This window comes from Amblyomma americanum, chromosome 1 (genome assembly GCF_052857255.1).
Source record: "Amblyomma americanum isolate KBUSLIRL-KWMA chromosome 1, ASM5285725v1, whole genome shotgun sequence".
Lineage (NCBI taxonomy): Eukaryota > Metazoa > Arthropoda > Arachnida > Ixodida > Ixodidae > Amblyomma > Amblyomma americanum.
Window position 1 is genome coordinate 150,979,593 of NC_135497.1, and position 26,514 is coordinate 151,006,106.

General features: G+C 46.1%; 1 protein-coding gene across 4 annotated transcripts in view; it reads right to left on the reverse strand.

Moving 5' to 3' along the window:
- Nucleotides 1–899: 899 nt before the first annotated feature.
- CkIIalpha (casein kinase II subunit alpha) overlaps nucleotides 900–26,514 on the reverse strand; it is a 62,485-nt gene continuing 36,870 nt past the window's right edge. For all 4 annotated transcript variants that reach the window (XM_077647352.1, XM_077647350.1, XM_077647351.1 and 1 more), the window contains 4 exons: nucleotides 17,414–17,643; nucleotides 17,183–17,331; nucleotides 13,085–13,165; nucleotides 900–2,444 (listed from right to left, as the gene is read on the reverse strand). In XM_077647352.1, coding sequence (XP_077503478.1) covers nucleotides 2,347–2,444; nucleotides 13,085–13,165; nucleotides 17,183–17,331; nucleotides 17,414–17,643 — 558 coding nt within the window. In that variant the 3' untranslated portion in view covers nucleotides 900–2,346. The remainder of the gene's footprint in view (nucleotides 2,445–13,084; nucleotides 13,166–17,182; nucleotides 17,332–17,413; nucleotides 17,644–26,514) is intronic.

Here is a 26,514-nt window from a genome sequence, read left to right on the forward strand (position 1 = left end):
CTCATGACAAAGAAGACAATGTGTAATTGAAAGAGCAAACAACAGGAATCGGCATACACTGGTCACAGACTGTAGATTAATCACTATTGCTCACTTACAGGTGAACATATAAAAAAAAAGCACCAATTAGATTACTTATAAGCCCAAAAATCGAAAATTACAATAAGAAATCCTATTTGTTTGACTGTCAGCGCCGGCTTTGCAGGCTCCTTACTCTCCTCTCCACGCACGTGTGTTCCGCAACGCACTAGGGACATTTAGTCCGCAGTTTTTATCAGGATCACGCAGCTTATCTGGTATGGCACAAAGCTGGGCTCACCGAGGTTGTTTAAACCGTTTCCTTCCATTAGGAACCCTACATGACAAACGCACAACTGCATTTTCTCCCACAATCATGCTAGGATGCAATGCAATGTGTTCCATCGTTCAATTTCAAAGGAATGCTTTCATCCGACAAATTAAAAGCAAATGGAGTTTCCTAGAATGCACAAGCTGTTGGCTTCACACTGCCATGGATTCTATTTCTTCCCTTCATTGTCTTCCACTTTTGACAGGGCCATCCAGAACCTCACACCTGTGTGCTCTACCCATTTTCCCAGCATTAGGTGCACCCCTCCCAACTGCCTGATTTAACACACAAGAAATGCAGAAGGTGGTCGTAACTGCTACTATCGCAAACTTCCTACAGGAAAGTTGAAAAGGACACCTGGCAAATGCTGTGCACCCTTTCCCAAACAAAGAGAACAGACGCGAAAAAAGCTACAGCTTTTGCCAATATTTCAACACGCGCTTGCCTTGCTGGTCCAGAAGAACACAGCTGGCACACACCATGCAAGCAAGATTGACCAATCACATTTTAAACATCGAAACTCAAGAAAGGCTTTCTGAACAGCAAAACCTAGATTACTCAACTGCAATTTAATAAAGGCAGGTACAAACCAGACAGGACTCTTGCAGGGTACGAATGTCCTCAATTTCACAAGAGTTCTCAACTCTGCTATTTCACTACACCACAAGGGTGACGACTTGGTCCTGTTCAGCTTGTCAATGCCAGTCTTCTTTCACAATTTCATGAGCCAAGCGCAAATGTTTGCACATTGCAAATTATATCCACATCACAATCGCAAAGATTCTTTAGAAAAGTCTGAACAATTGTCAGCTGCCCATTGACTTTGCAACGGCATCTGCATAGCTGTGGGAGGGGGGAGGGGGTAAGCATAGGCAGAAGCTCGAGCTCATCGGCACTTTCAAGAAACTCTTTGGAACCGGCCTGGCAAGACACTTCGCCTACACACAAAGCATTTCACAACACTTGCAATCCCTGCATAACACACACACGCAAATAAAATAAATCAGACATGGGAAATGTTAAAACCTACAACCCGTGACCAGGAAAAAAAAATGAAGGAGAGTTTATTTGATGTTGCTTGCTTCATCCTCCCACCGTATGAAGCCGATATCACACACACCAGCTGGCAGATGCCCATTGCAATCAAAGCGCACACCAAAATGAAATGGATCAAGTTCATTCAGTGACAGGGAGAACAAAATTTGCACTTGGAAAATCAGTCACACACAACGATTTTGAACACTGTGCTGCACAGCAAAGCTAAGCATTTCAAGATGGCAGCAATGAAGATCAGGAGTGGAAGGAAGAGGAGGGGGAGCCTGCAGCAAAAAGGCAGCTGTAAGTTCTGTGCGCACACAGCCATGTCGCATTGTGGAAAAAAAAGGGGGGGTGGTGGGGAGAGCACCACACAAGCATGACTGCAAAACTTGCAGAAAAATCAGTCATGCACAAATCAAGCGGGGGAGGAGGAAGGACATGGGATCATGAGAGGAAGGAGGGTGAGGGGAAGAACAAGAAAAAAACGAAAAGACTAATGAATGAGTCCTGCAGCTACACTCTAGTTGCACAATCTTGCATGCCGCTCGAAACAGTTAGTTTTCTCGCTCCGTATGGAGGTTGATCACATGTGCAAACACGAGACACAAAAGGGACTTAACCGGATTGGCTTGACAGGGTAGCAGCAAAACAAGAGAAAATCAAGGAGAGGGTGGTGAGGAGGCTGATGGAAGAAAAAAGGAAGGAAAGTAATGGTGCCTAGCCCACACCCTGGTCCTGACAGACTACAGTATTTTTTTCACGGTTAGAGGGCTGCTCCTGGTTGCAGTCCATGCTGGGACTGGTCTGTTGACATGGGTGGTGGGAAGAGGGGAAGGAAGAAGCCATCATAAATGGCGAATGCTGGGCGGCCAGCCCGGCGTGCCGGGTGCTCCCTTCCGCCTTCCCAATGGCAGGCGCCCACTCCCCAAGGGCAGTCTGCTTCGGTGAACCTTGCCCCCCTATGTTGAGGTGGTACTGCCCAGGGCAGCTACGCTGGGAGACGTGACCGGCGATGTAGGCAGCACACCAAGGGCATTGGAGCCTACAGGAGCACCGCCTGCACACGAAAATAAGACTGTTAAAGCCACTTCGATACATATCAATGCACTGCCATTGTACTAGAAACAACCATGTTTATTCCAGAAGAATCTCTGCACTGGAGCAACATATTTCAGAACATTAGAGCCCAGCTCATCCGACCACAAAACAGGTCTCCTTTTTCAGAAAGTGCAACCATGCCCCTCTACCCACAAAAACCTCATACTGCCCAGTATTGATTGCATCAACGATTTGACCTGAAGCTGCCAACCACAACAGAGCTTAAAACTAAAGTGCAGCTAGATGGCGAGATTAGTACCTCAAGTTGCAAATATGTCGTTTTTACCAAGTAAAAAGCTTGGATAAGCCAGAAAACTGTCGAAGTAAGAGACGTTTGCGGCTCCCCATGAGACTTCTGAGCTCAAGCAAACTCAACAGCCACAACTGATTCATCACAAAACCATGAAATACTATGCTGATGGGCAAGCCCAGTTGGAATAGGGGGAGAACAACGCACCAGTACTGCCAATGTATGAACTTGCTGATTTCACATTCACAGAGTAGGGGTGAATTTGGGAGAGAGATCCTACTCCAACTAAGCTCTCATTCACAGCTCTCCCCAGAAATTTTTCATAGGTGGCCGTTGGTGGACAAGGAGGAGGGGCCTACAGATTCATGACAACAAACGCTGTAGACCAATCACACAATGCAAGAGGCTATTTCTGCATTCCAGACCTACTAATTATACTTTAAGCCCCCGATTCTCCAGCTTGCCCCACTTTCCTACTACCATATCACACGGGTAGCTGTTGAAGTGACGCCTTTCACACAAAATACAAATGATGCAGTCCGATGACTTCTGTTTGAGGTGATTTCTCAGTTGTGCCTTGATAAGTTTCAGAGCCAAGAAGTCTCAGTCTACCCTGCGCGATAGGAGCACAAGGTATGAGCCAGCTATGTGGACCATAAGAGGAAACACTTCCTTAATGTCAAGCTACAAGTCCGTTGCTGTCAGCTTTTATACGCACTCCCATTCAAGCACATAGCTGATGAGAGTAATTCACTCTGCCAGCATGTTCTGAGTACAGGACATGCCAAGAGCAGGACAGCTTTTGTAAAGCACTGGCGATTTCGATTCCACTGCCACCCACCACCCTTTTGAAGCTGCTGCAGACAAACAACAGAAAAACTAGCCAATATAGGGCAGCCTTGAAACCTGCCAATGATGTTTTCTACTCAATACCCTTTTGGTGCTCTGGAGCCATTCCTCCAATTCTTCTGTGACTGTCACCTGTTTGTCATGACTGACACAAAAGTCTTTAACCTCTGAATGTTGCCCTGCATTTCCAGTGTCTTTCATGCACGATTTGATGAATGAGTCCTTGCAGAAGGTCCACATACAGAGAACGTTTGAAACGTCCTTGAAAGCCTCCACTGATAGGAGAAGCTCACACATCACTAAGGAGCCCACAAACTTCACATCCATTACTAACTTGAGCAGTCACGCTGCACTGATGTCGCTGCATTCTTTTGCTTCCCTGCACAGGCTGATCATGATGGCCAATAGATTATTGCGGATAGTTGCACGACCCACCAACACCCAGCCACCATGTGCCAGATGGCTCAGAGATCTTCCCTCCGTCTTGTTCCACTTTTTGTGAACAGCATGCAGTCCAGCTGTTTGAACTGAACTGGATGCATAAGAGTTGTACAGATCCTTATCTTCCTGACTTGTGGAAATGCTTTGGCTGCCTGGCATACTGTCAGGTTGAGCGTGTGTGCTATGCAGTGAATCCCTACAGCCTGAATGCTCTGGGGAGCTGTTAGAGCTTTTTCTTTCTCAATAACTTCACAGCTATATCCTTTTATCTTGTCATTACAGGAGCGCCATCAGTTCCAATTCCGTAAAGTGTATCAACGAGCAGACCTTCTCGGTCATATAACCGTCCACCCATAGTACAGGAATGCTGGTGGCATTGAGCTAATGCTCTTTCACCAATAAGATGTGGTTTGAGGCTGCCCAGTACATCAATTGACAGGAATTTCACTCTTAATTACCGAACAAAAATGTACCTCAGCGGATGACAAGCTGCTCCATGGTTGCGCAGTTGGATGTTTCATTGAACATACGAGCAAGATGCTCACTCTGCCGAAGTTTGCGGACGATTTAATCCTCAATCTCCCACAGGCAGGTGACCCCCTTCTAAACAGATCTACGGCTACAGTACATAGAATTCTTTCCAGCTGTCATTTGAGTTTTTACATCTAGTCCAAGCACAGAAAGCAGAACAAGAAGCGGCTCGAAGATGGTTGTGCGGAATCCTGTGTTTGCACAAGTAATTACGAGGGTTGATCCAGAAGTAAGGTTCCCAAAGAGCTCCAGCTATATGGGAAGGTGCGAGGTGAAATCCGGCAACACTGCTGCACGCGGCTGTTCCCCCACTCTCGGTTCCCCCCAGCTGCGCTTCGCTGTGCTGCTCATTCTTGGCTCAGCAGCAGTCTGATACGGAGGTTCCCATTGCTGATCCCGCCAAGTGCAAGATTCGTTCTGTAATTCGCTTTTTGCACGCTAAAGGGACTCCACCCGTGGATATTCGTCAGTTGACAGAGGTGTATGGCGACAAGTGTATGTCTATTCAACACGTCCAAAAGTGGTGCAGGGTGTTTAGTGCCGGTCGGAAGGAAGTCCACGATAAAGAACGGAGTGGAAGACCATCAGTTTCGGAGGCAGTTATTGAGATGGTCCAACGCGAAGTGCTTCAAAACAGGAGGATCACCTTCCATGAACTTGTTGCTCAGATTCCTGAGAGTTCTTGCGGTACAATGGAAAGAGCTTTGACTGAAAAATTGGGGCATCACAAGTGTTGTGATCAATGGGTACCAGGGCTACGGACATCAGACTACAAGGAGAAACGCCTTGACTGTGCTCGCCAGTTTCTTCAAAAGTGTCAAGAAAATAAGGAAGGATTGTTGAACTGCATTGTTACGGGAGACGAAGTGTGGGTGTTTCACTTCACTCCCAAAACAAAACAAAAATCCAAACAGTGGCATCACCCACTGTCACCAGCCGCAAAGAAGTTCAAACAAACTCCTTCTGCTGGAGAAGTCATGGCCAGTGTTTTTTGGGATCGTAAGGGGATACTGCTGATCGATTCCATAGAACGTGGGACAACAATCAACTCAGACAGTTATTGTGCAACACTGAGAAAACTATGGCGAGCTAACCAGAACCGCCAGCCAGGACAACTGACAGCCGGTGTAACGCTGCTTCACGACAACGCCCGACCTTGGGTGGACTGTCATGCCCCACCCACCCTACAATCTAGACCTCGTGCCTAGTGATTATCAGTTGTTCCCCAAGTTAAAGGAACATTTGAGTGGCCAACGCTTTCGGAGCGACGAAGTCAAAGAAGAGGTGAAACGCTTCAACGGTTTGGCGGCGGAGTTCCACAACAGTGGGATACAGAAATTAGAACACCGTCTGAAAAAATGCATAGAAAAAGATGGCGATTATGTAGAAAAATTGAGCAAAGTTTCTTTCCAATGATCTAAATTTCTATGAGAATAAACAATGTTGTCTATTTCTAAAATTGATGGGAACCTTATTTCTGGATCAAGCCTCGTACTTGTGAATGCACGTCTTGTGGTGCTGTGCAGTGACACAGCTACCTTGCTGCTCACCACAAGGGTGACAGCATTGCAGTAAGACTTGCCCACTTCATGCTTACGAACACTCTTGAGCTGGATCCTCTTGCATGGCTCTTCATTCCATGCAGGCTTCTTGAAAGGCCTCATATTTTATGCACATCTAGCAAAACATTCCAATTTCAATTGTCATAGAAAGCCCAAGGATGTCAACCAATCCAAGATGCATTGAAGACTAATGCATGCTTGCCATCTTTGCCAGTATTTGCCGCACTGCACTTTGCTTCAAAGCTTAAGCTTGAACTGCCACCATCCTGTGCACTCTATTTCAGTCATTTCGACACTGGCGATATCAGGGGGCACAACAGCGTACATACCATATGCCACCATCTGCATTTGTTATTAGTGTCATCAGTCATTTTTCTGGCCACAACTGAAGAAAAGAACAACAGAACAGACTGCTGCATAGCCTTTCTTTTCGAAGCCATCCCCAGTGCAGGAGATGATTCCAAATCCTACCGAGTATTTTTGTCTATGTGTGAACACCTCACTATCCTGGCATATGTGCAGCACATTCAGTGGCGCCACACAATGCGAAAAACGATGCTGGAAAGTGTAAACGTGCCAGGCATGTAGCTGCTGCAAAAGCAGTGGCCAAGTTGCAAACCAAGGCCAACAACACATCCACGATATCTGCACTTGGCCCCTAGGTCAGTCTGCAGCAGGCAGAGACGCAGCATTACAAGTCTACTAGAATAGCGTTGGTGCTTGTAATAGCATGGTCCTCCAAGAATGCTTTCCTGCACGCGGCAATAAAGTCAAATATTTCTATCAGCAAAAAAGCCCTATCCCCACCAAGGCATAATCAAAAGGTGGACAGGTGGTCACAGACGCGGGTGGTTGGCCGGAGTGGTGGGTGGCAAAACCGTCTCCGCCTACCACACGGAGAACCCTGCTCTTACTGCCTTCATGTTACATGTTACTCAATTTGTAAGCCTTGTGCAATGTCTCTTTTTATTTAAATTTTGGAAATCTTACAAACTCTGGACAGTGTTTCAGTGACAAGCATTGGAGTGGCATTGGCCTATGTGGTGTGCACGCTCAATGTCACTATTTGTTTTGAGATGCGTGAAAATTAATTTTATACGATGCTGTGCCTCCTTCAGCTGCTAGTTTTAATATAGCAGGTATCCAAGGATATCAACAGGATATCAACTGCCATCTGATGTCGACACAGATGGAATCGCGTGTGTTCTCTATGCCCGGGTTGCTGGCTGCAATAGATGATGCGAAACAGCGCCCGGCCCGGACGGTATTCCGTATGAGGTTTACAAAAACCTGAGTAGCGCTGCACTCCCTCAACTATTAGACACAATAAACAAAATATGGCTGGATAGCGTCATGCCTGAGAGCTGAAAATCTGCTGTCGTGATCCTTTCCGAAACCAGGAAAGCCACCAACGGACCTTGCAAACTTACGACCTATCTCCTTAACTCCAACGCTGTGCAAGCTGGCAGAGAAAATACCAGCCACACAGTTGTCATGGTAGCTAGAGCAGCACAGTTTTTATCACCCAGCTCAAATTGACTTCCACCCATATACTGGTTCAGAGGACCGGCTGGTTGTCTTGGCATCTGCATTTTGTCATCTACCTGAAGTCGCAATGTGCGTACCATTTTAGCAATGGACGCTGAAAAGGCATATGACAACATCAGTCATGCTGCCATCGTACTCCACTGACATGCTTCATCTCCCTCTGAGAGTGTGTAGTTTTGTTGAATCATTTTTGAAAGCCAGAAAATTTGCAATACACCTCAACGGTGAAGTGGTCGGATCATTTGTTCCACTCTGCTGCGTGCCCCAGAGATCAGTATTGTCACTGAAGTTTTTTAATATTGCTTTCATCCTCCTGGCATGGCGCTTACATGACATCCGTGAGAAAATTTCTGCAAGACACTGATGACATCACAGTGTGGAGTACGCACCAAGATCTGCTTACTCAGGTGGCTGCCCTTCAATAAGCCTTGGATGTACCTCTAATTACGCATCATCCATCGGCCTTCAACTTTCCATGCATAAAACTACATACACGTCTGTTGCAAACTGCTGGGGGAAGCCGTAAACTTGCTGCAAGTACAATCCGTCTTTGTCGATCAGGCACCCCACTACAAGAAAGTCCGAGTGTAAAAATCCTGGGCTTAACGATTGGCCAATCAAGATCAGTGACTGCTTGGCTTTCTCAGGCAAAAAGGCAAGCTATTGAGACTTTGGGTTTCATTAGAAGAATTGCTCCTAAAAGGGGTGCCGCTGGCTCGTTCACTGCACGGCAATTGGTGAGGATAGGTCTGCAGCCACGTATTATTTATCAAGCTCAGCTTCAACATCTTACAAGAGCCTTAAAGCCGTGAACCGAGAGGCTATGAAGACCATTAAAAACCTTCTAGGCATTACACCAGTCATAGCTTTACAAGAGAATGCGCAGCTCAACACCACTGATGAGCTGATGCAGCAATGACATGATGCTCGCAGCCTTAAGGCCAGTCTATCGCACTCCACGCATGCGCTGAGGGCTTATGCAACGTCACACTCCATTCTTCAGGTGCCAACGCCAGTTCTTCCCCCATGGAAGTTCGTACAGCCCAGTGACAACAAGCCAACAGATATTCGCCGTCCAACATCTGCTAATTCGGCATCGTTGCTTCGCCAGAAATTCGAAGAACAAGATGCTTGCCTGCCTTATGGGTCCACTGTTGTCTACGTAGATGCAAGCATCCAAGCCTATGAAGCAACAACAGCAATCTACTGCCCACGTAGACCTGCCCTAAATCAAACCTCTAGGTTTCAACTTCTGGAACCCCCTACGTGCTTTTTTTGTGCTGAGCTCGCTCCAGTTCAAGAGGCCCTCGGCTCCGCGGCCACCACAACTATGCTTCCTGCAGCCCGCATTGTCATCCGCACTGACATCCTTCAAGCAGTGCGGTTGCTACGACCTGCTAGCCGCTGCCTAGCAATATGTCAGGGCATCTACCGGCTTGCGACACGCATCCCGCAGCCAGTACATATTGAGTGGGTCCCACGGGATCAACTGACCTCTCAAAGCTAGGCAGATTTAGCGACCCGCCTCTTGACTCCAGGCTCTTTCTTCATTGCCTCGGCTCCTTTATTTGGACAACTTTACCCTTCTTTTATCAAGAAAAGAAAACCTCCGGTCCCACACATGCGCTCTCATCCCTCCGTGTGCGGTAACCCTTCTCCGCGGTCTTACTCGTGCAGAGGAGGTTGTGCTTTGGAGAATCCGGGCCGGGTTGCCCTCACACCTGCCGTCACTCAGAAGCACCCTCAGTATCGAGATTTATTATCTGGCCTGGGTGTCCGATATGTAAACACAAGGACATTGAAGCCGACATTCACCACTTACTGTGGGATAGCCCAGCTCTCAAGCCTACAAGGATCCGGCACCTGAACGTAGCAGGCCTGTCACCGAGCAACCCTGCTTCATACATTCCCTGGACGCAAGGACCATACCATTGCTTACTACTGGACTTCATAAAATAAGCTAACCTTTTCCCATTACTTTAATCATTACTGTACCCTCCATCAAAACTTTGCCTCATAAAAAAAAAATTCATTCTGTTACAATATTTTCCAATTCGGCATTGCCTTGTTTCCGTATTTGCAGTGTCACTGGACACCAACTTCAAAGCCGGTGATACCTTATTGCTTGCACCCTTCGATGGTTGAAATTAGGTGAGAGGTGAAATGTCAGTTATTTCACCTTTCACCCCGATGACACAGCTGGCACCATGAAGCATTTAGACGCAGGTGTAGTAATCACTTCAGAGAGCACTGGCATTTTTTTTGCACTCACAATCTTGGCGTAGGGGTACACCTCCCCGTGCTTCTCCGCTCCCTTTTTGCATATTAAGATGAAAGTACTTGATTCAGAAGAATAACTTAAACCACTCTCCAACGATAGGTGCATCTTGCACCTTTTCTTAGCGGCATATCGGGTGGTGGAAGAGGGTGTGCTTGCATTGCACCTCGAGCTGGCCCATGTCGACGACGTGACTCCATCCGGAGCAGCAAAATGCACAACACTGCAAGGTTAATCTATGCGAAGACCCATCCTATAAATCCCACGTACTGTATCCTCTGACTGGTACACAGTGGTGTGCCACGTTCCATGTCCGGCACGCACACCATGCTTTTGCCGATATCTTTTGCTGTTCACATAACGAACGACTCAGACCATAGCTTTCTCCAGCAGTAGTACGAACATGCGATCATGCGTGCACAGTGCAGTCACGCGACCGTATGCTGCATGACTGAGGCCGAAGAAATTGCAACGTCAGATGAGATGCATCGGAAATTTCAGTCACGGTTCTACACTGAAATCTGTGGCATGTGCAAATCAGGCCATGCAGGCCTAGAGTACGAATGGTGTTTGAAATTTCAGCGCCAGAAAAATCTGTCAGCAACTTTTATATTTAACATCAGCAGCATGTAATGAATCACATGGTAAGGGTTTGAGGCTACGATGCTTAGTGCATTTTGACTTGCTGCTGACTGAACATTGCCTAATGCAAGTTTGAAGGCATTTTTCTGTTCAATTTTTTTTTTGCTACAGTTGCCTTTGTATTCTCTGCAAATCTGTCTTTCAGCGTATGCTATTCAACTCTAATGAATTGCCTTTTTTTTTACTACTACATTTGCTGTCGTAAACTATTCGCTTCAATTCAAAAATATTGGCTTCAAATTGAAAACTCACCATTCACACATGTCTAGAAAGAGACACTACAGCACAATGCAAGAGGGCACTGCAGTCATGCAGTGCGATAAGGGGGAGGGGGTGTGCTGTAGCAGAGTAAAAGCTACCACTAGGCTCTTGCACCATGCAGCGCAGCCTAAGTGTTTGCTTTTTAGTTTTCATCGGGTCTGAAACTTGCCCCTTAATTTATATTCCTGCCGGTACAGCAAAATTTTTAACAGTGCTTTGAAATTCATTACCAAAGGAAATGCTGTATATACTCATATAAAGGCTGCATTTTTTTCTCGTAGCTTTGACAGGGTGCTGCCCTTACATGGGGTCGGCACTTTTTAAAAAAAATTTTTCCGACTACAGCAGAGCTTCAATTGTGACCGCTTTTTATGCTGCAACTCGCACCTTTAAAACTAATTAGTGCATCCCCGGCAAATATTTTAAAGCGGCCGATGAACGGCGCATATAAACCGCCCGGAGTTAACCACCCATTGACAGGCTTGCTTAGCCACATCTGCTGTACAGATGCAGTTACAGTAGAATCCCGATAAATTGAAGTCGGTTAAAAGGAACCAACGCTTAAATGGAACAAATGCCTCGCAGTTGGTTGGTTTTGTATTAAGGCAATGTTAAAAAAAAATCTCGTTAATCGGAACAAAAATTTTCCAACCACCGTATAAACGGAACCAAAAATAGGCTCGAAACCGCAACTTGACGTGAACACACAGCCCCATCGCGGTACGCACCACTGCTGCTTTTATCTCGTGCCACCACTTCCGGTTTTGTTTGTATGTCTGCGACCAAATTTTTAAGTGCAGCTAGCATTTTTATTTTGTGTTAATTCTTTTTACACACACACCATTCCTGGTAAACTTAGGCAGCAGGCCAGCAGCACAATCTGCAAAAAGATGTTCTTTTACTAAATGTAACCATGTTTGCATCTATCCCGGCCACTGGACCGCTTCGCTTGTTTTTTATTCATGCCCAGTATTCGCCAGCATCTGCGGGTGGCACCGTGCCAAATTTCTGACTTTCTGACTGTCCGCTTGCGTAGTCAGCAAGATTGTGCTGGTTTCTAGTTTGCAGTATGTTGCACCTGTTGCACCCATGCGAAAATTGCACCTCAAGGATGCAACCAAGGTAGCTCTATACAGTATACGGCTGTCATAAAAAGCCAGACAACTCGATGACTCGTAACCACCACCAAATTACTGTTTATTGTAACGGAAAATATTTAAAAATATACGGGACGTTTACTGATGCTCAGAGTGAGGAATATTGTGCTCACTGGGAAAAGGTGTGCCACTTTAGCTCGCTGAGGAAGACTGCCAAGCTCCGTTAGTAAGAAGTTCCCTCTAGAGAAACGCCCTTTAACTTTCAAGGGCGGTACCTTGCGCAGCTATGTTTATATAAAAGGGACATTATCTTTAAGGACTTAGTGCGTAGCTGCAAGGAAACGAAATACTAGTAAAAGCACACCCCATTCTAGTTTTTGTACAGCATAATGTTTTGCCCTTTCAGGTGCAAATGTCCAGCACACAAGAAGAGTTGCTGCTGCAGCGCTGAGGGACTTTGTGTTCACGGTCCCAAGCGGAACTTGTCGGGTGCGTGGGACGACACGTCCATGGTAGTATCAAATGTTGTGGCCAGTTATTGCCCGTTAGCTCCCAGCAGAACATATCACGAGGACAAAATTATGCACCCATAAAAAAATTCTTTTGGCTGACTTTTTTTTTTTTTTTGACAAGTTACCCACTGCCATGTTAGGGGTGTGGCCCTTAAAAGAGTATATAGTATATACAGTACAAGATGTCAGCACAAAAGAAGGTTCTTGCAGCCGCACTGTATGCACCCACGAAAGGTTGAACTCAAGCCTACGCCCCACAATTTGGCACCCCAAAATGTGGAGAAAGCTGTAATTGGACGGTTGTTCGAGAACTGGCATCAACAAAAAAAATACAAAGCAGAAATCTGTAACCTTGCTTCAGCACATTTTGCCCGGGATATTGAACAAATGATGCGTGGTGTCTCTGGACATTGTTGTTAAACACTTTGAAAGTCTTGGAGCTTTTCCATAAAGTGAACTGTCCCAAGGACAACTGTACTAAGGTGCTTCTAATAGAAAAGTCACAAAACTGAACCGGGAAAGACAGCCCTTGTGCAAAAGCCACCCATGGCTCTTACTAAATGTATTATACTGCAGCAGGTGAACGCAATACGAAGTGAAAGCAAATGAATCTAAGCAGCAATCTCACCTGCAGATACAGGAGGAGGTGAGCCACTGTGAGCTGTCCTGCGATCCATGAACTTTTGTTGCTGCTCCTTTGAAACGGGGTCTGCAAAGTATACACACCATGACAGACACTAAGCACTGCAGGTATTTGTGCCAATGTGATGAAACAATGCTGAACAAACAAGAAAACATCTTACATCCTCAGATTCTGCACACACATGCTCTGTGCTAGCTTCATCGCAGCAACCTTACAACTACGTTAAGTATCAGAGACAAAGAGACCGGCATAACAGAAGTTATCGTGACCAACTGCAGCTAGCACCTCAACAGCACCAAGGGCCTCGCCAAAGAGCACATGACAGCGCTGGAGATCTAGGGAAAACTCTGCGATAGGAACTGCTTTGTACATCCATAATAGATTGTATTGCGGAATAAATGCAGCTTTTGTCTGGCTTCGCATTTTTGGCAGTAACAGGGAAGTCCACTAACTACGAATTTCATATGCAAACAAATGCAATTTGCATGAATGTGAGGTGCGTTTTAGGCAGGCTCGACTGTATAGTTACACATAAATACAGTACAACACTGCAGTTATGTCCCCGGGTACTGCGTTTTCCTGGCCGGTACGTTTTCATTTGTCAGTCCCGTCAAAACTCTCATGGAAACCGATGTAATAGCTCCAAATGTCATCGTAATAGTGGTTTACCTTACCCAAGCTGGCATTCTGACAGCCTATGTTTAGCGAGCGTGGAATGGTGACGGCAAACCGTCCAAAGTGAGGCTCTCGCCTACCTCAGCGTTTGGCCGCTACTTAAAGACTACTTACAAGCTTTGAATGTGAAAGCAGTTTTTCTTTATATTTTGATGTTCTTCTCTTCCTTTCCAATGATACACCTACTCATTAGCATACAGCCGTAAGGAAACGTATATACTAAGTTCACCTTTGTTCAAGAAGCAATGCAGTTTTGTGGCCTATGAGTTGCATGCTTGCCTCGCAATCCTAAAGTCCCGGATTCAATTCCCCGCACCTTCCGAAAAAATTTTATTAGTGCGAAAGCACTACTCCAGAAGTACCAACCCCAGGCAAGAATCCTGTCATCTAATCTTGTCTTGTGCTCCGAATTAACCCAAGCTTACCCAAGGTAGTTCAGGTAAGCTTGGGTAGGTTCGGAGAAGCATCGCGCCAGCTGCAGCCAATGGGAGGCAAGTGGCAGTTGAATTAATGATTGGTCACGAGAGGCTCCTCAGGAAGAGCAACATGGGTCGCGAAATGCCTACCGGTCGCTGTGATAGAAACAGCCACCTGCCAGTACAGTGGCACATTGCTTAACCACTGCGCTGGTAGTGGCATGAGGACTCGTCGCGATCTATGAATGTTTAGAAAATGACCATGTCTGCATACAGTAAAACCTCATTAATTCGGACTTCAAGGGAGTGGAAAAACTTGCGAATTATCGAAAGTGAAATTTATTTTGTGGAAACGTGGACAACTGCTGTCGCCTTTTAAGAAGAAAACTGCGTGACATCAGCAATTTCTCACAAATCCATCAAATGTTTTAATTCGTGCACACTAACGGGAGTGGTGGAAGCATAATAGTTCCGAAATGATAAGGTTCTCCGCGGCTTTTTTCAGTGTTCAAAACGGTAGCACTGGCGCTTCTTCGCGTGTGGCGTTGCATGTGAGGAGGCTTCACTGCACAAACGGTGGACAGCACCTGACGAGCAGAGTTTCAGCACGCTGGAAGAATGGAAATACCACATGGATGGAAGCGCGCAGTGGCGCAGGAGCAGCATTACGCCCCCGAAAAAAAAAAAAAAAGATCGGCAACAAGGCAATCGTACCAAACTGCGTGCGACTTGGCTGGCTCACTGATATGCGCAGCCAGTAGCCACCGTTGCTGCGGGCTGACGACTGGCGACAAAGTTCCGAAAATGAAACTACGCAGTTGGAATGTCCCTCAGCCTATCAACGGGAAACCTGCCGACCGTAAACACGCCTGCCTTAGCGCGCAGATCAGACGGGGCGCGGGCACAGGCTGGCACGTGCGGGCAACATATATTCCAATTCCACAGGCCTGAACTGCGCGGGCAACATGCAATTTAGGCCTCTGGATGAATGTCTGGACAATCAACTGTTGAGCATACCTTATCTCAATACAGCGCCCCTTCGAGGGCCCGTCCAAATTGACTGATATGAGCACCAAGGCATCCAAATAAACAAGCTTCCGACACCATAGACTTGCATGGGCGTTAGGCGGGACTCAGGCGGCAGTCCATATTTCTGAATTAACAGGGGCCGAATAAACGAGGTTTTGCTGTAGCAGCGCTGCACCTTTTAAGTTTTTAGTTTCAAAATGAAGGGTGGTTTCCGGCCCGGCACTGGTTTCTGGCAGTAGCGATGCGCATCTCAAAAACTGACTTCAGCACTGTTCATGGCATGTTTTCAGTCCAAACTAATCAGTTTTCGCAACTTCACTTCAATGCGTGCATGGTGCCATTGACTTATGTACATTTTTGACGAGAAGGAGCAGGGAGGCCAAATCATCAGTTTCCATATTAACGAGGTTTGACTGTATATGCTAGTTCACCCACTAAAGCTAGCGCATCATACCCTTAAGGCAGAGCTTGAGCGTACCGTCCTATTGCAGAATGAACATCTGCTTTCCCACGTCTGCTCGATTTAACTATGTGAGAATCCCCTTCAAATTTTTTTCTTCTTTGACACCACAGTGACATCATCCGAGATTTTCAAGCTTTCGATTTTCGAGACTATTTCTGCGGTTAGTGACGACAATGCCTGGTTTCGTTGCCACTGAGCCATATAATGCTTTCGCATTAAAAAAGACTCAAAACCGAAAACACCAATAGATAATGTGACCTTGTTTCATGCCCAGTCTTCAGCTCACTTCATGCATGGTGGAATGCTCTATTTGCAATTATTCCTCCCCTTAAAGGCTATTTTATTCACTGCTTTCAAGGAACATATATATGTGCATGCACCTACCATGCTCACATTTTTTTAGGGGGCGCTTCCGTTAAGACGAACTTCTGATAAGACGGCCAAATTTTCTGGTCCCTTCAAGTCTGTCTTAAAGGGAGTCTACCATACTGTAGAATCTCAATGCAGTCAAATCTTGATGAAACAAACACGGATACTACAAATTATTAACACACGCATGCAATTCTTACTTCATATATGGAACATGACTGGCCATAGAATGGATACGTAGATAAGCAGTGCCCAGTCGGGTGGCAGATAAGGTACAATTTTGCGAGCATTACCGTTGCATCACAGCAGCAATTACAGCGACCAGACACAGTTATCACCCTAGTTGTTACATTACAACCAAAGAAAGCTACACTGCCTCGAAGTTCTTGCCTAGAAGGAAGAAGTCTTCTCACTGAAAATGCTGCAAAACACACGACCATTGATGCTGTGACTGGCTTGCAAATGCGTACATTGTGCACCCAAAGCTGCCTTCTCTTCGGGCAGCTAGCAGTGGTTAAGCTACAGATTAATACCTGCCAGCTTTTTCATCTTGTTAGCATACAAAAAGGTACACAGTGGCGTTCCCGAGCTTTCTTTTTGCCACTATGTTCCGGGCCCGACACCCGAAAGTGCTTGTTAAGCTGCACCAGAAACTCAGCACAAGTCTGATAAGTGAGTTCGCCACACATGGGATCACGGCGTGGCTGCAGTCTGTGGCGCCTATGCCATGAAAACCGGCAATATTTTTATAAGAGAACAATGACAACATCGTCTAAATGCGCCAATAAAGCACTCGCAAAGGAGCAAACAAGTACTCTCGCACCCTGCCAATCTTTTTTAAGACTAGTTTGCAGCACCGCTGCAGTGTGGTGTCGATGTCATGAAAACCCCCAATATCAGCTTTATGGCCAACCACACTCGATATAAAAATATTTAGGAACAGTTCGATATAGCAAATAATTCACACTATCCATTCTCATTACATCAAGCTTCAACTGCAGTTAAAACATATTTTCAGCCAAAACTGAAAAAAAAAAAACAGGAAAATGTGCTCCACTTTCCAGTAAGCTGTGTACCCACACATGAAAAAAATCTTCCGGAATAAGAAAAAAAAAAAGGAATGCCCATTACAGAAGTAAGGGTGCTCCATGGCTTCTCTGGCTGTTAGACGCTCCTGGTGGTCGTAGCGGAGAAGCTTGTCAAGGAAGTCAAGGGCCTCTGGAGTCACCAAATGCTGGTTTTCACTATGCACAAAGCGCTCCCACCGCTTGCGAGAATGCCTGCAATGCCAAAGAAGCCAGCAGTGGTGTCAAACAACTCTGAGTCATCAACCGGCCAAGAAGAGGACATCAGAAGACCAACCTTCCAAGAATGTCATTGAAACGAGGATCGAGCTCTGCTTGGTATTTCTCAAGATACTCGAAGAGCTCTTCCGTGCCGAGTACTTTGGCAATGCGCACCAACTGGTCGTAGTTGTCATGGCCATGAAAGAAGGGCTCTCTGCGGAAGATCATTGAAGCCAGCATGCAACCAAGGCTCCACATGTCCAGAGAGTAGTCGTACATCTGGTAGTCCACCAGCAGCTCCGGACCCTGAAAGGTTGTCATGCATTACACAAATGGAAAAACCCCCCTTGTCCATTTTGCATTTGCACAATGGAATAAACTGTCTTTCCAGTTTCTGAAGTGGCAACTTCATAACACTAACTCAAGCTCTACGATAGGCAGGATGATACTGTATCTACACGTGTAAGAGCTGCACTTTTCTTTTTTGACGGGGTGCAGCCTTTACACAAAGCCATTGGAAAATTTTTGTTACAGTGGAGCCCTGATAATGTGTCCCTCTTTTATGCTGCAACACACATTTTTATGCTGAACTAGCAAACCCCCGGTGACTCCTTCAAATGCATGATGCACTGGAAGCATAGATTATAAGATGTGCGCCCAACAACCGGTACAAATTACCATAAAAACCCGCATATAATACCAGGTGTAATTTGGGGAAAGCAAAAACCGGAAAAAAGTTTAATCCGTGTATAATGCGAGTAAGGAAGGGCAGTCAGCTCAAAGTTCCAGAAGTCGTGGAAGTCAAACGCCCTCCGGTTATTTGTGCACACCAGCGTGCCAGATACACCGCGTGTAGTGCAAGCGGCAGGTACAGAGGCGCCGCACCAGCGCCCACTTGCATCCTGTGCCGCTGAGTTTGCGCAGACCGGATCCGGCATATGCGCTGGTGCGACACTTTGGTATTGTCTGTCAGAGCTTTAGTGATTGTCACTGCTGGGTGTGCCGTTTTCCGTGAGGCCCTAGTCAGAGATATCTTTCCATAGAAACAAGTCAAGCACGTTACATATCCCACATTTCCTGAAATAACAACCAGCAATCTCATCGGGAATGCTGGCCCGAGCGTCCGCGATCTGAATGCACAGCGTGGCTGGAGAGGCCAGTGTCCGGCAGCAATAACTGCAGGCACTCCCTGCCTTAGCCAGACCATGTAGGAGCGCTCGACGAAGTGCCGATGCTTTCGGAAGGTACAATTACTTTAATTTTAAAAGCAGCCAAACGCTGAATTTGTGGTCCTGATGCCATCCATGGTGCAATTGTTCTGGGCGTCATGATGTCAGGTCAGCACAGTGAAGTGGCGTCGAAATCGAAACTACCGGCCTGCGCCACTGCTAGATAGCGCCTCCTCTCACTGATCGGGCTCGATAATAAAGAGACCAGAACTGCGGATTGTGACCGAAAATTGTTTGGATCCGCATATAATACTGTGACGAAGAAAACAAAGCTGGCACTGGCGAGGGACGGAGCGCTCGCGCTAGGCCGGCGGCCATTAAGGTCCATCTCATTGCCATCAGTAATCGCACCTCATTCTTCGGTTGGCCGCCACTTAACAAGTGGTGTGAGGTGTTGGGGATAATCGGCATCCTGGTCCTGGAGCTTCAGCGCCTTGCATCAGCCGCGGTCGCCAGCAGCGAGTTCTTGGCTTGCGCCGCCCGGCAGTGCCCCAGCCTGTCAGATCCTATGAGACCAGAACCGACCTCGCCGTTGCTCCCCCGCCCAGACCACCAGACACGAAGAATTGGAACCGACGCCGTGACCGACCCGACTACCGACCCGAGACGCCATTCAAGTGAATACACCGTCCCCTTGCCCGTGCCATTCGGCGCATCCAAGGGCCTAGGCTGCCGGTTCTTGGCAACCAGCGGCTCGGAAGCTATGTGGACAAGGACTCAATCGTTCATCTCCTTCATCGTGGCAGCCAGCACTACACCACCTTGCCATCTATGCTGTAGAGACGTCTGAAGCACATCACCAATTCGAGCGTCTCTTTGTTAACGATTGGGACGATCGCTCGCTGGCTCGGAGTAATGTGAAGAAGACAAAGATGGCAGTGGCGCGGGACGGACCGCTCACGCTAGGATAGTGGCCATTAAAATGATCTCACTGCTACCAGTCATCGCGCCTCATTCTTCGGCTGGCTGCCACATTAACAATACGAGGTGGAAATTAGACATGATAAAATCCGGAAAAAAGCCTCATATTATACTTGGGATTTTACGATAACTGCTCAAAGTAGAAAAGATTGCAAGATCAATTTACTAAAAAAAGTCATTGATTCTAAATTAATAAGACCTTCCGAAGATCCAGCACTCGACTGAGTAACAATGCCTTGGCCAATGGCTCGGAGTGGCATACCATGCTTGCGGCCCACGGCCATCAGCGTGAGGTGGCCTTTACCTGCCCTCCTTTTCCATATGCTTCACTGCTGAAGGCGTTTCGGAAATCAATTACCGTATTTACTCGCGTATAAGCCACCCTTGCATATAACCTGCACCCCTAACTGTGAACTCCATGAAAAAAAAAAAAAAAACCTTGCGTATAACCAGCACGTTTACCTGAAAAAAAAAAATGAGCGCTAGAAAGATACAACTGCACACTCAGTGATCATTTCTTTTCAGAACATTCATTCAAACGACCAGCACCACGTCACTGGTTGTCCAATTCTGGATTGTTGCGGCTCTCACTGCTGCCATCCGAAGCTTCGTCGCCACTCTCAAAGACGTAACATCCTCGGAACCACCTATAGTGAATTAGAATACTGGTCTAGTGGCGCGAACGGGAGGGCGCGGGCGTGCTCTTTGGCGTAGAAGCCACCAGATGGCACCACTGCAACTTTTTCTAGCGGCGCCGTTGCTGCTGCTTCAGGAGCTTGTGTATGTTTCTCCGCATCGTTGTAATGATGGGGTGCATAATACGTGCCTAGTTAAGTAACCTACATGCCATTGGCTTAAAACTAACTTCAACGTAACCTCCTAGGCACCTTTTTTACTCACCGTGCCCCTTTGAGCATTTTGGCGATGATGAAAAATCTCGTCGCTCTCTCGCCGCTCTATGTTGTCTGCTACTGACCAAGGGCAATGCGAAATGCTGATAGTTTTGCTGGTGGATGTAATTTGTTTAGATGCATCTCTTACCGAGCTGATTTTGTTTACATGCGACTATTGAGCTACCCTAGTGATTCATCTGTGAGGGCACTGTACGAGTGATCTCCTAAATAACTTTTCCTGAAGCAGTTCAGCGGCCTCAGAAACGCATTTTATTCACAAAAATTTACCCACAATAAAAACATTTTCACCCCAATTTTAGGCAAGGCTTGCATTGTAAGTGCAAACGAGGTCAGAAAAAATGAGCACTCAGTTGCAGTGTGTCTGATATTTCAGGTGCTCTTATAAATTAACTGTATAGGCCATGTCGCAGTGCCATGAAAAGTCCAAACAATCAAGCATGTCCGAAAAATCAGGAGCCCAAAATTTCGGTCCTCGACTGAATTTGCAATCAGCACACAAAAATATACGTTACATGAAGATTTAATATTGTCACTTCAATAAAAAAAATTTTGGTCTAAGACCCTTTTCCTCCATGCCTAGTTTCCTAAATGTTTTTTGCGCAGTAACTCTAAGTTTATTGTATACAAGGTTGCACATTGTAGCACAGGTTCAAGGGGCTCTAAGCTTTTCCTATGCATGCGCTGCACTATGTACATTCAGTTTTCTGTGTTGTCAGCATTCAAAAATGCTTCCAGTCTTCTCTGCAAGCAGTGCGAAGATTCGACCACATCAACAACATTGCGATTCCCCAAGAAAAGCAAACAAGATTTGTGCATTCTAATTAGAAAACCAACACACGTAATGACAAATGTGTCAGTCAATGTCAAATGTTCCAAGCTTTACCAGACACAATAGGAGGTCCATTTGCCTAGTGTCCTGCATTGTAGGACAGCTCAAAAGTCAGTGTTGAGCAAAATATTTCAATCAATAAAAAAGACGATTCTGAATTCTGAAGCTGATATTTTATACTGAATTCTCATATTTTATACCAAAATATCTTATTTTAAGATTTTCTTAACTTTAGGCATATATGAACTGATGTGGGCTTGCACGTCTATTATAAGTGATGCGATGCTGCATTGATCATATGTCTGGTAAAATTTACATTACAAAATACGGGATCGCAGAAATGGTATAAATTATTTGGGATTTCTATATAACAGATCAAACTATCGGATCTAACTACATAAGCACTTTAACCTGTTATTCTCTTAAAGAGGCAAGAGGGTGTTAGAAAAAATTTTATTAATGAAGTCACAATTACGAAATCTTCAGGCAAGGCATTTTTTCGTACCGATTCCAAATATGTAATTTAATTTTATGCATAACAAGTAGGGGTGTGCGAATATTGAAACTTTCGAATACGAATCGAATACAAATATGAAGAAAAAATGGCTTCGAATATCTGTTCAGTACAAAAAAAATTTTCAGCACATGATAAACAAATGCTGTTGCCCTTATTTTTTTTCATAAAAATTGAATGGTCTTTGCAACTAAAATAAAAACTAGACTGCTTCAGTACCGTATAAAAAAAACATGATGCGCACAGAAATGTATACTATTTGATTAGACAGCATAACAGTTATCCAAACTACAATAAGGCCATGCAAAACAAAATCCATAAAATGACAAGATTGGCAACAAACAATTACATTATGACTACTAAAACCTCATTCATTCGGAGTTCGAGGGACCGCAAGAAATGCCCGGTTCATCCGAAGGCCTCGGTTTATAAAATTAACCCCCCCCCCCCCAAAAAAAAACTGCCGAAAATGCAAAGATGCAGTAAGGTCTTACGAGGCGGCTCCATCGCGCTAAAACCTCTAAGCCCATGACGAGCAGCCCGTTTTGGAGTGCTGGAAGAACAACACAAATGGAAGGAAGCAAGGGGCCCGGGAACACACACTGGCGTCGGAACGGCGAGACAGTTTATAAAAAGGAAAAAAATAACCTGCGACGCGCCAGTCGGCGTCCGAAAGCCGCGCGGAGCTGGGATTGGACTACCGGCGAATGCGTGGCCCGACAGGTGCAGTTGCCGCGGGGCAGCGGCGAAGCTCAGAAACCGAAACTACGCGGCTGGGCTATTTTTTTCACCGAGTGACAGGGGCCTTCCAATCCTTGTCACACCTGACGTTAGGCCCACTAAAAAGGTGCCCGGGTTACAATGCACTATGCAATAGGCGATATTTTTACAGGATCGCTTGCCCTATTGTGATAACTCAACGCGCCCCTTAAGGAGGCTCACGCGACATTCCGCAAGTAGGCTTTCCCGCATAGCGCAGTTTACAAAACGGGATAGCAGAGGTCACGCTCTGAGAGTTACGAATGCGACAGGACGCATTCTTCGGATGTGGGCATTAAATATGTAACGCAGTACGGAAGGATAAAAAAAAGCGCAATTTCGCGTTGCAATTGTTCGAAGCGGGCCGTCGGCCATCTTGTTCGCAGCACGTGTGATATGTGAAAAAGCCCACTTGCGGAAATTCCCACGAGGTCAAGCCTAGCGGCGTCTGAATGCAATTGGTCCGCGTGATAAATGACGGAGAAGGAAGAGAATAGGACCTCTGTATTGTTTTCTTTAAATTTTGAACTTGATCATCAGCTAATTTACCCAGATATTGTGGTTTTGCCACAGTCAAATTTATGAAAGTCTGCGCAGTATACGATCACTGGCGAGTATTCAGAAATTTTCTAATATTCGGAAATCCTCGAATACGATCTAACATCCAACATATCTGTTTCGTATTCGAAATTTCAAATATTCGCACCCCCCTAATAACAAGTCCTTGTCCACTTACGCAATTTGTTCTGAAAATTTTTGCCAAGAGCTTTAAAAACATTTCACCACAGGGACCTTGCTAGATTGCACGCCATTGGTTTCTTGACATGAAGCTATGGAATAAGGGTGAAATTACCATCCTGCCTCTCCTAGAGGTTGAATTATAGGATTTTGAATTTGTCACTTAAGAAACAGGAATACAAATTTTTCTTGCCATTTCTAAAATGGTGACTTCAAAACCCCATCACTCAACTTCTGTGTTAAGCAGGATGATAATTTTACCGTTATTGCATTCCTTGATGCCATGACAAATCAATGGCATGTATTCCAGCAAGTTCCATGCAGCAAAATTTCTTGAATGTTCTCAACAAAAGGTTACATATTCTTTAAGGGCACAAGGACTTATATAAAATTAAATTACATATCTGGAATCAGCACACATACATATTTCCTGTTTTCCTATTTTTTTTCTGAGATCAGCTTCTGCCCTTAACGAAGTATAGACATGTAATTATGGTGGCATGTTTTCTTCTCCACAACGATACGGAAGGCACTACTACAGTGGAACCCCGTTCATATGTTTTTCACCGGACTGGCAAAAAAACAATACGTAACAGCCGAGATAAGGCAACAGTGAGGAAAGCTCCGAAAAAGAATGAAAACAGTGCAGCTTTGAATTCAAACAATTTATTTCCGCAAAGTGATCTTAGAACTTAAAAAGTCGAGGATGGTGGATTGCCATTTCTTTCACTCACTGGAAAGCACCACGCACTTCTAATAGCCTGGAAGGCCCCACTGATGTCAGCGCCGCGATGTACCTGCAGAGGGGGTGCAGAGCCCCCGCAGCTCCTCCAAAGCTCGGATCTGCGAACTCCCGGAATCATGCGGCTCATGCTCCTCGTCATCATCGCAGTCAGCGACTTCACTCGCAAACGAGTTCGCAACGACCTCGGCGATGCTTTGGCACACAGACGTCACGACGGAAGCATCCACGGCGACATAGTTGTCGCATGCGACTCCCGTGGCACCCAGTGCATTCATAGCCTCAGTTAGCTCTTGATCACAAGAGGCTGCTTCCGACTCTTCAGCTTCCGTAGCAGTTTCCACTTTCTCGTCCATGCGAAAGCCAAACCACGCGAGGCTGTTGACGCATTCACTGCAGTCCACACTGAAGCGATGTGGTGCATAGCGTCAAGTACTGAAATGGTCGTAGGCTGCTCTCCATGATCAATATGCGCGAGGCTTTTTTTTTTTGGTTTTTATGGGGGTTTAACGTCCCGAAGCGACTCAGGCAATGAGGGACGCCGTAGTGAAGGTCTCCGGACGGAAATTTTGACCACCTGGGGTTCTTTAATGTGCACTGACATCGCACAATGCACGGGCCTCTAGAATTTCGCCTCCATCGAAATTCGGCCACCGCAGCCGGGATCGAACCCGCGTCTTTCGGGCCAGCAGCCTAGCGCCGTAACCACTCAGCCACTGCGGCGGCTAATATGCGCGAGGCAGTGCTTCTCTTGCTTCTATAGCGTTTAGTACGTCCAGCTTTTCTTCAAGGGGAAGCGCGTCCTGCTTGCGCAACGCCATCTAAGCACGCAAAGATCACAGTTACAAGTTCAACCATGGCGACCATGGTTCAACATTCACGAGGGGGATGGCCATCTATTGGTTGCCTCTCCAACTCGCGTGCGGCTTCTTGCAGCCAGTTCCGTAGCCAAGAAGTCAAAATAACAGTTGGCACGCACTGACTGGGCAGGTTCGGTGTGACCTATCATACAGGAACGTTTTCACAGCTACAACGTAACAGCAGGGTTCCCAAATCGTTGAATCCTATTGGAGCTACGCTGGGACCGGATGAAAATGATGTAGCAGCCGGGAAAACACAGCAGCGAGGAACGTAACAGCGGGGTTCTGTTGTACATATGAATCACCATGTGCTATTTGCCTATGACCGCGAAATAATTTATAATCGAATTTTTTTCTGTTATGCTATTACGGTTTCAATTTCAACAGCTGGACGATGGCTGTGACGTCAATGAGTGCTTTTGTGTCAAGTGAGGCAGGGAAAAACATCCATATAATTGCCGCTTCATCGTTTTAATTTACTGCAGTGCTGAAGCAGTCTTCCTCAAGAGCCGGAATGACAACGAATGTGGAAGCAGCGGTTGTATTGTAGTTTTTTCATGTCTCGCGTAACCTGTAAGCAAACGTTTGGCATCACAGCCCTCATTTTGCTGTTGAAACTGAAGCAGCACAAGAAAGAAATGAGATTATATATTTAGTGGTCCAAGGACAATACCAAGGAGTAATCCATGTATAATACCATATAAACCTGTGTAAGGTTTTCCAGAAGGAAATATTAGAAAAAAATATCCTTGTAAGGGCTGCACTCATACTTTCCACATAACCCATGCAGGAATAGCCTTCGAAATGCACGCGCCGTGGCCTCCGCGATCGGCTCCGGCTGCGAGCAACAGCGTGCTTCATCGCGGAGGCGACGCATGCGCACCTGAGCTTCTCGTTGCCGCCCACAGATGGCGCCAGAGGCCGCGGCTCATTATCATCATTGTCAACTTTTTCCTTCGCCGCCAGCTCCCGCTATTCATATCGGCATCAGTATCACCAGCTCTAGCGTTGTGTTGCTGTCAAAGACACTGGTAGCACGGGTGTTAGTTGTGGCTTTCGCGTGCTACCACGGAGCGTTGTAGTTTTAGCAGTTTTAGCACGATAAGGCAAGCACCTTAATAGCTACATGGCTGGGAGTTTGCTATCGAACACGGCAAGCGTGTGGCGGGCAGGAAATTCGACGTGGCCGAGAAGTGCGTTTGACGATGGTGCAACCAAAGGCCAAATGATGCATTGAGGAATACAAGCTGCAAAAAGGGCGCTCTCCGAGGCAAGCCATGCAAGTTTCCTGAACTGGAAGAAGAGCTGCTCTGCTAAGTGATGGAAGGGCGGAACAACGGCTACGCGTTGACAGCGAACGTGCTGCGCAACTTCTTGTGCGATGAGTGTGCACCGGAGCACTGCACCAGCTCGGAGTGGGAATACACAGCGAGTGGTGACTGAACATAGAATAAATGCCGCTGATTTCCCATTGGTGTGTTTTTACTTTAAAAAAAGTTTTTTTTTCGTAAATCGCGTGTATGGGCTGCACCCCAAAAATTGGCCCTCAAATCTGAAAAAAAAAAAAAGTACGGCCCTTACACGGGTTCATACGGTAATGCCTTATGCATCACTACAAACAAGAAAACACGCACCCAATAGTTAGGTGTCTATACTCCTTTAAAGGGGTGC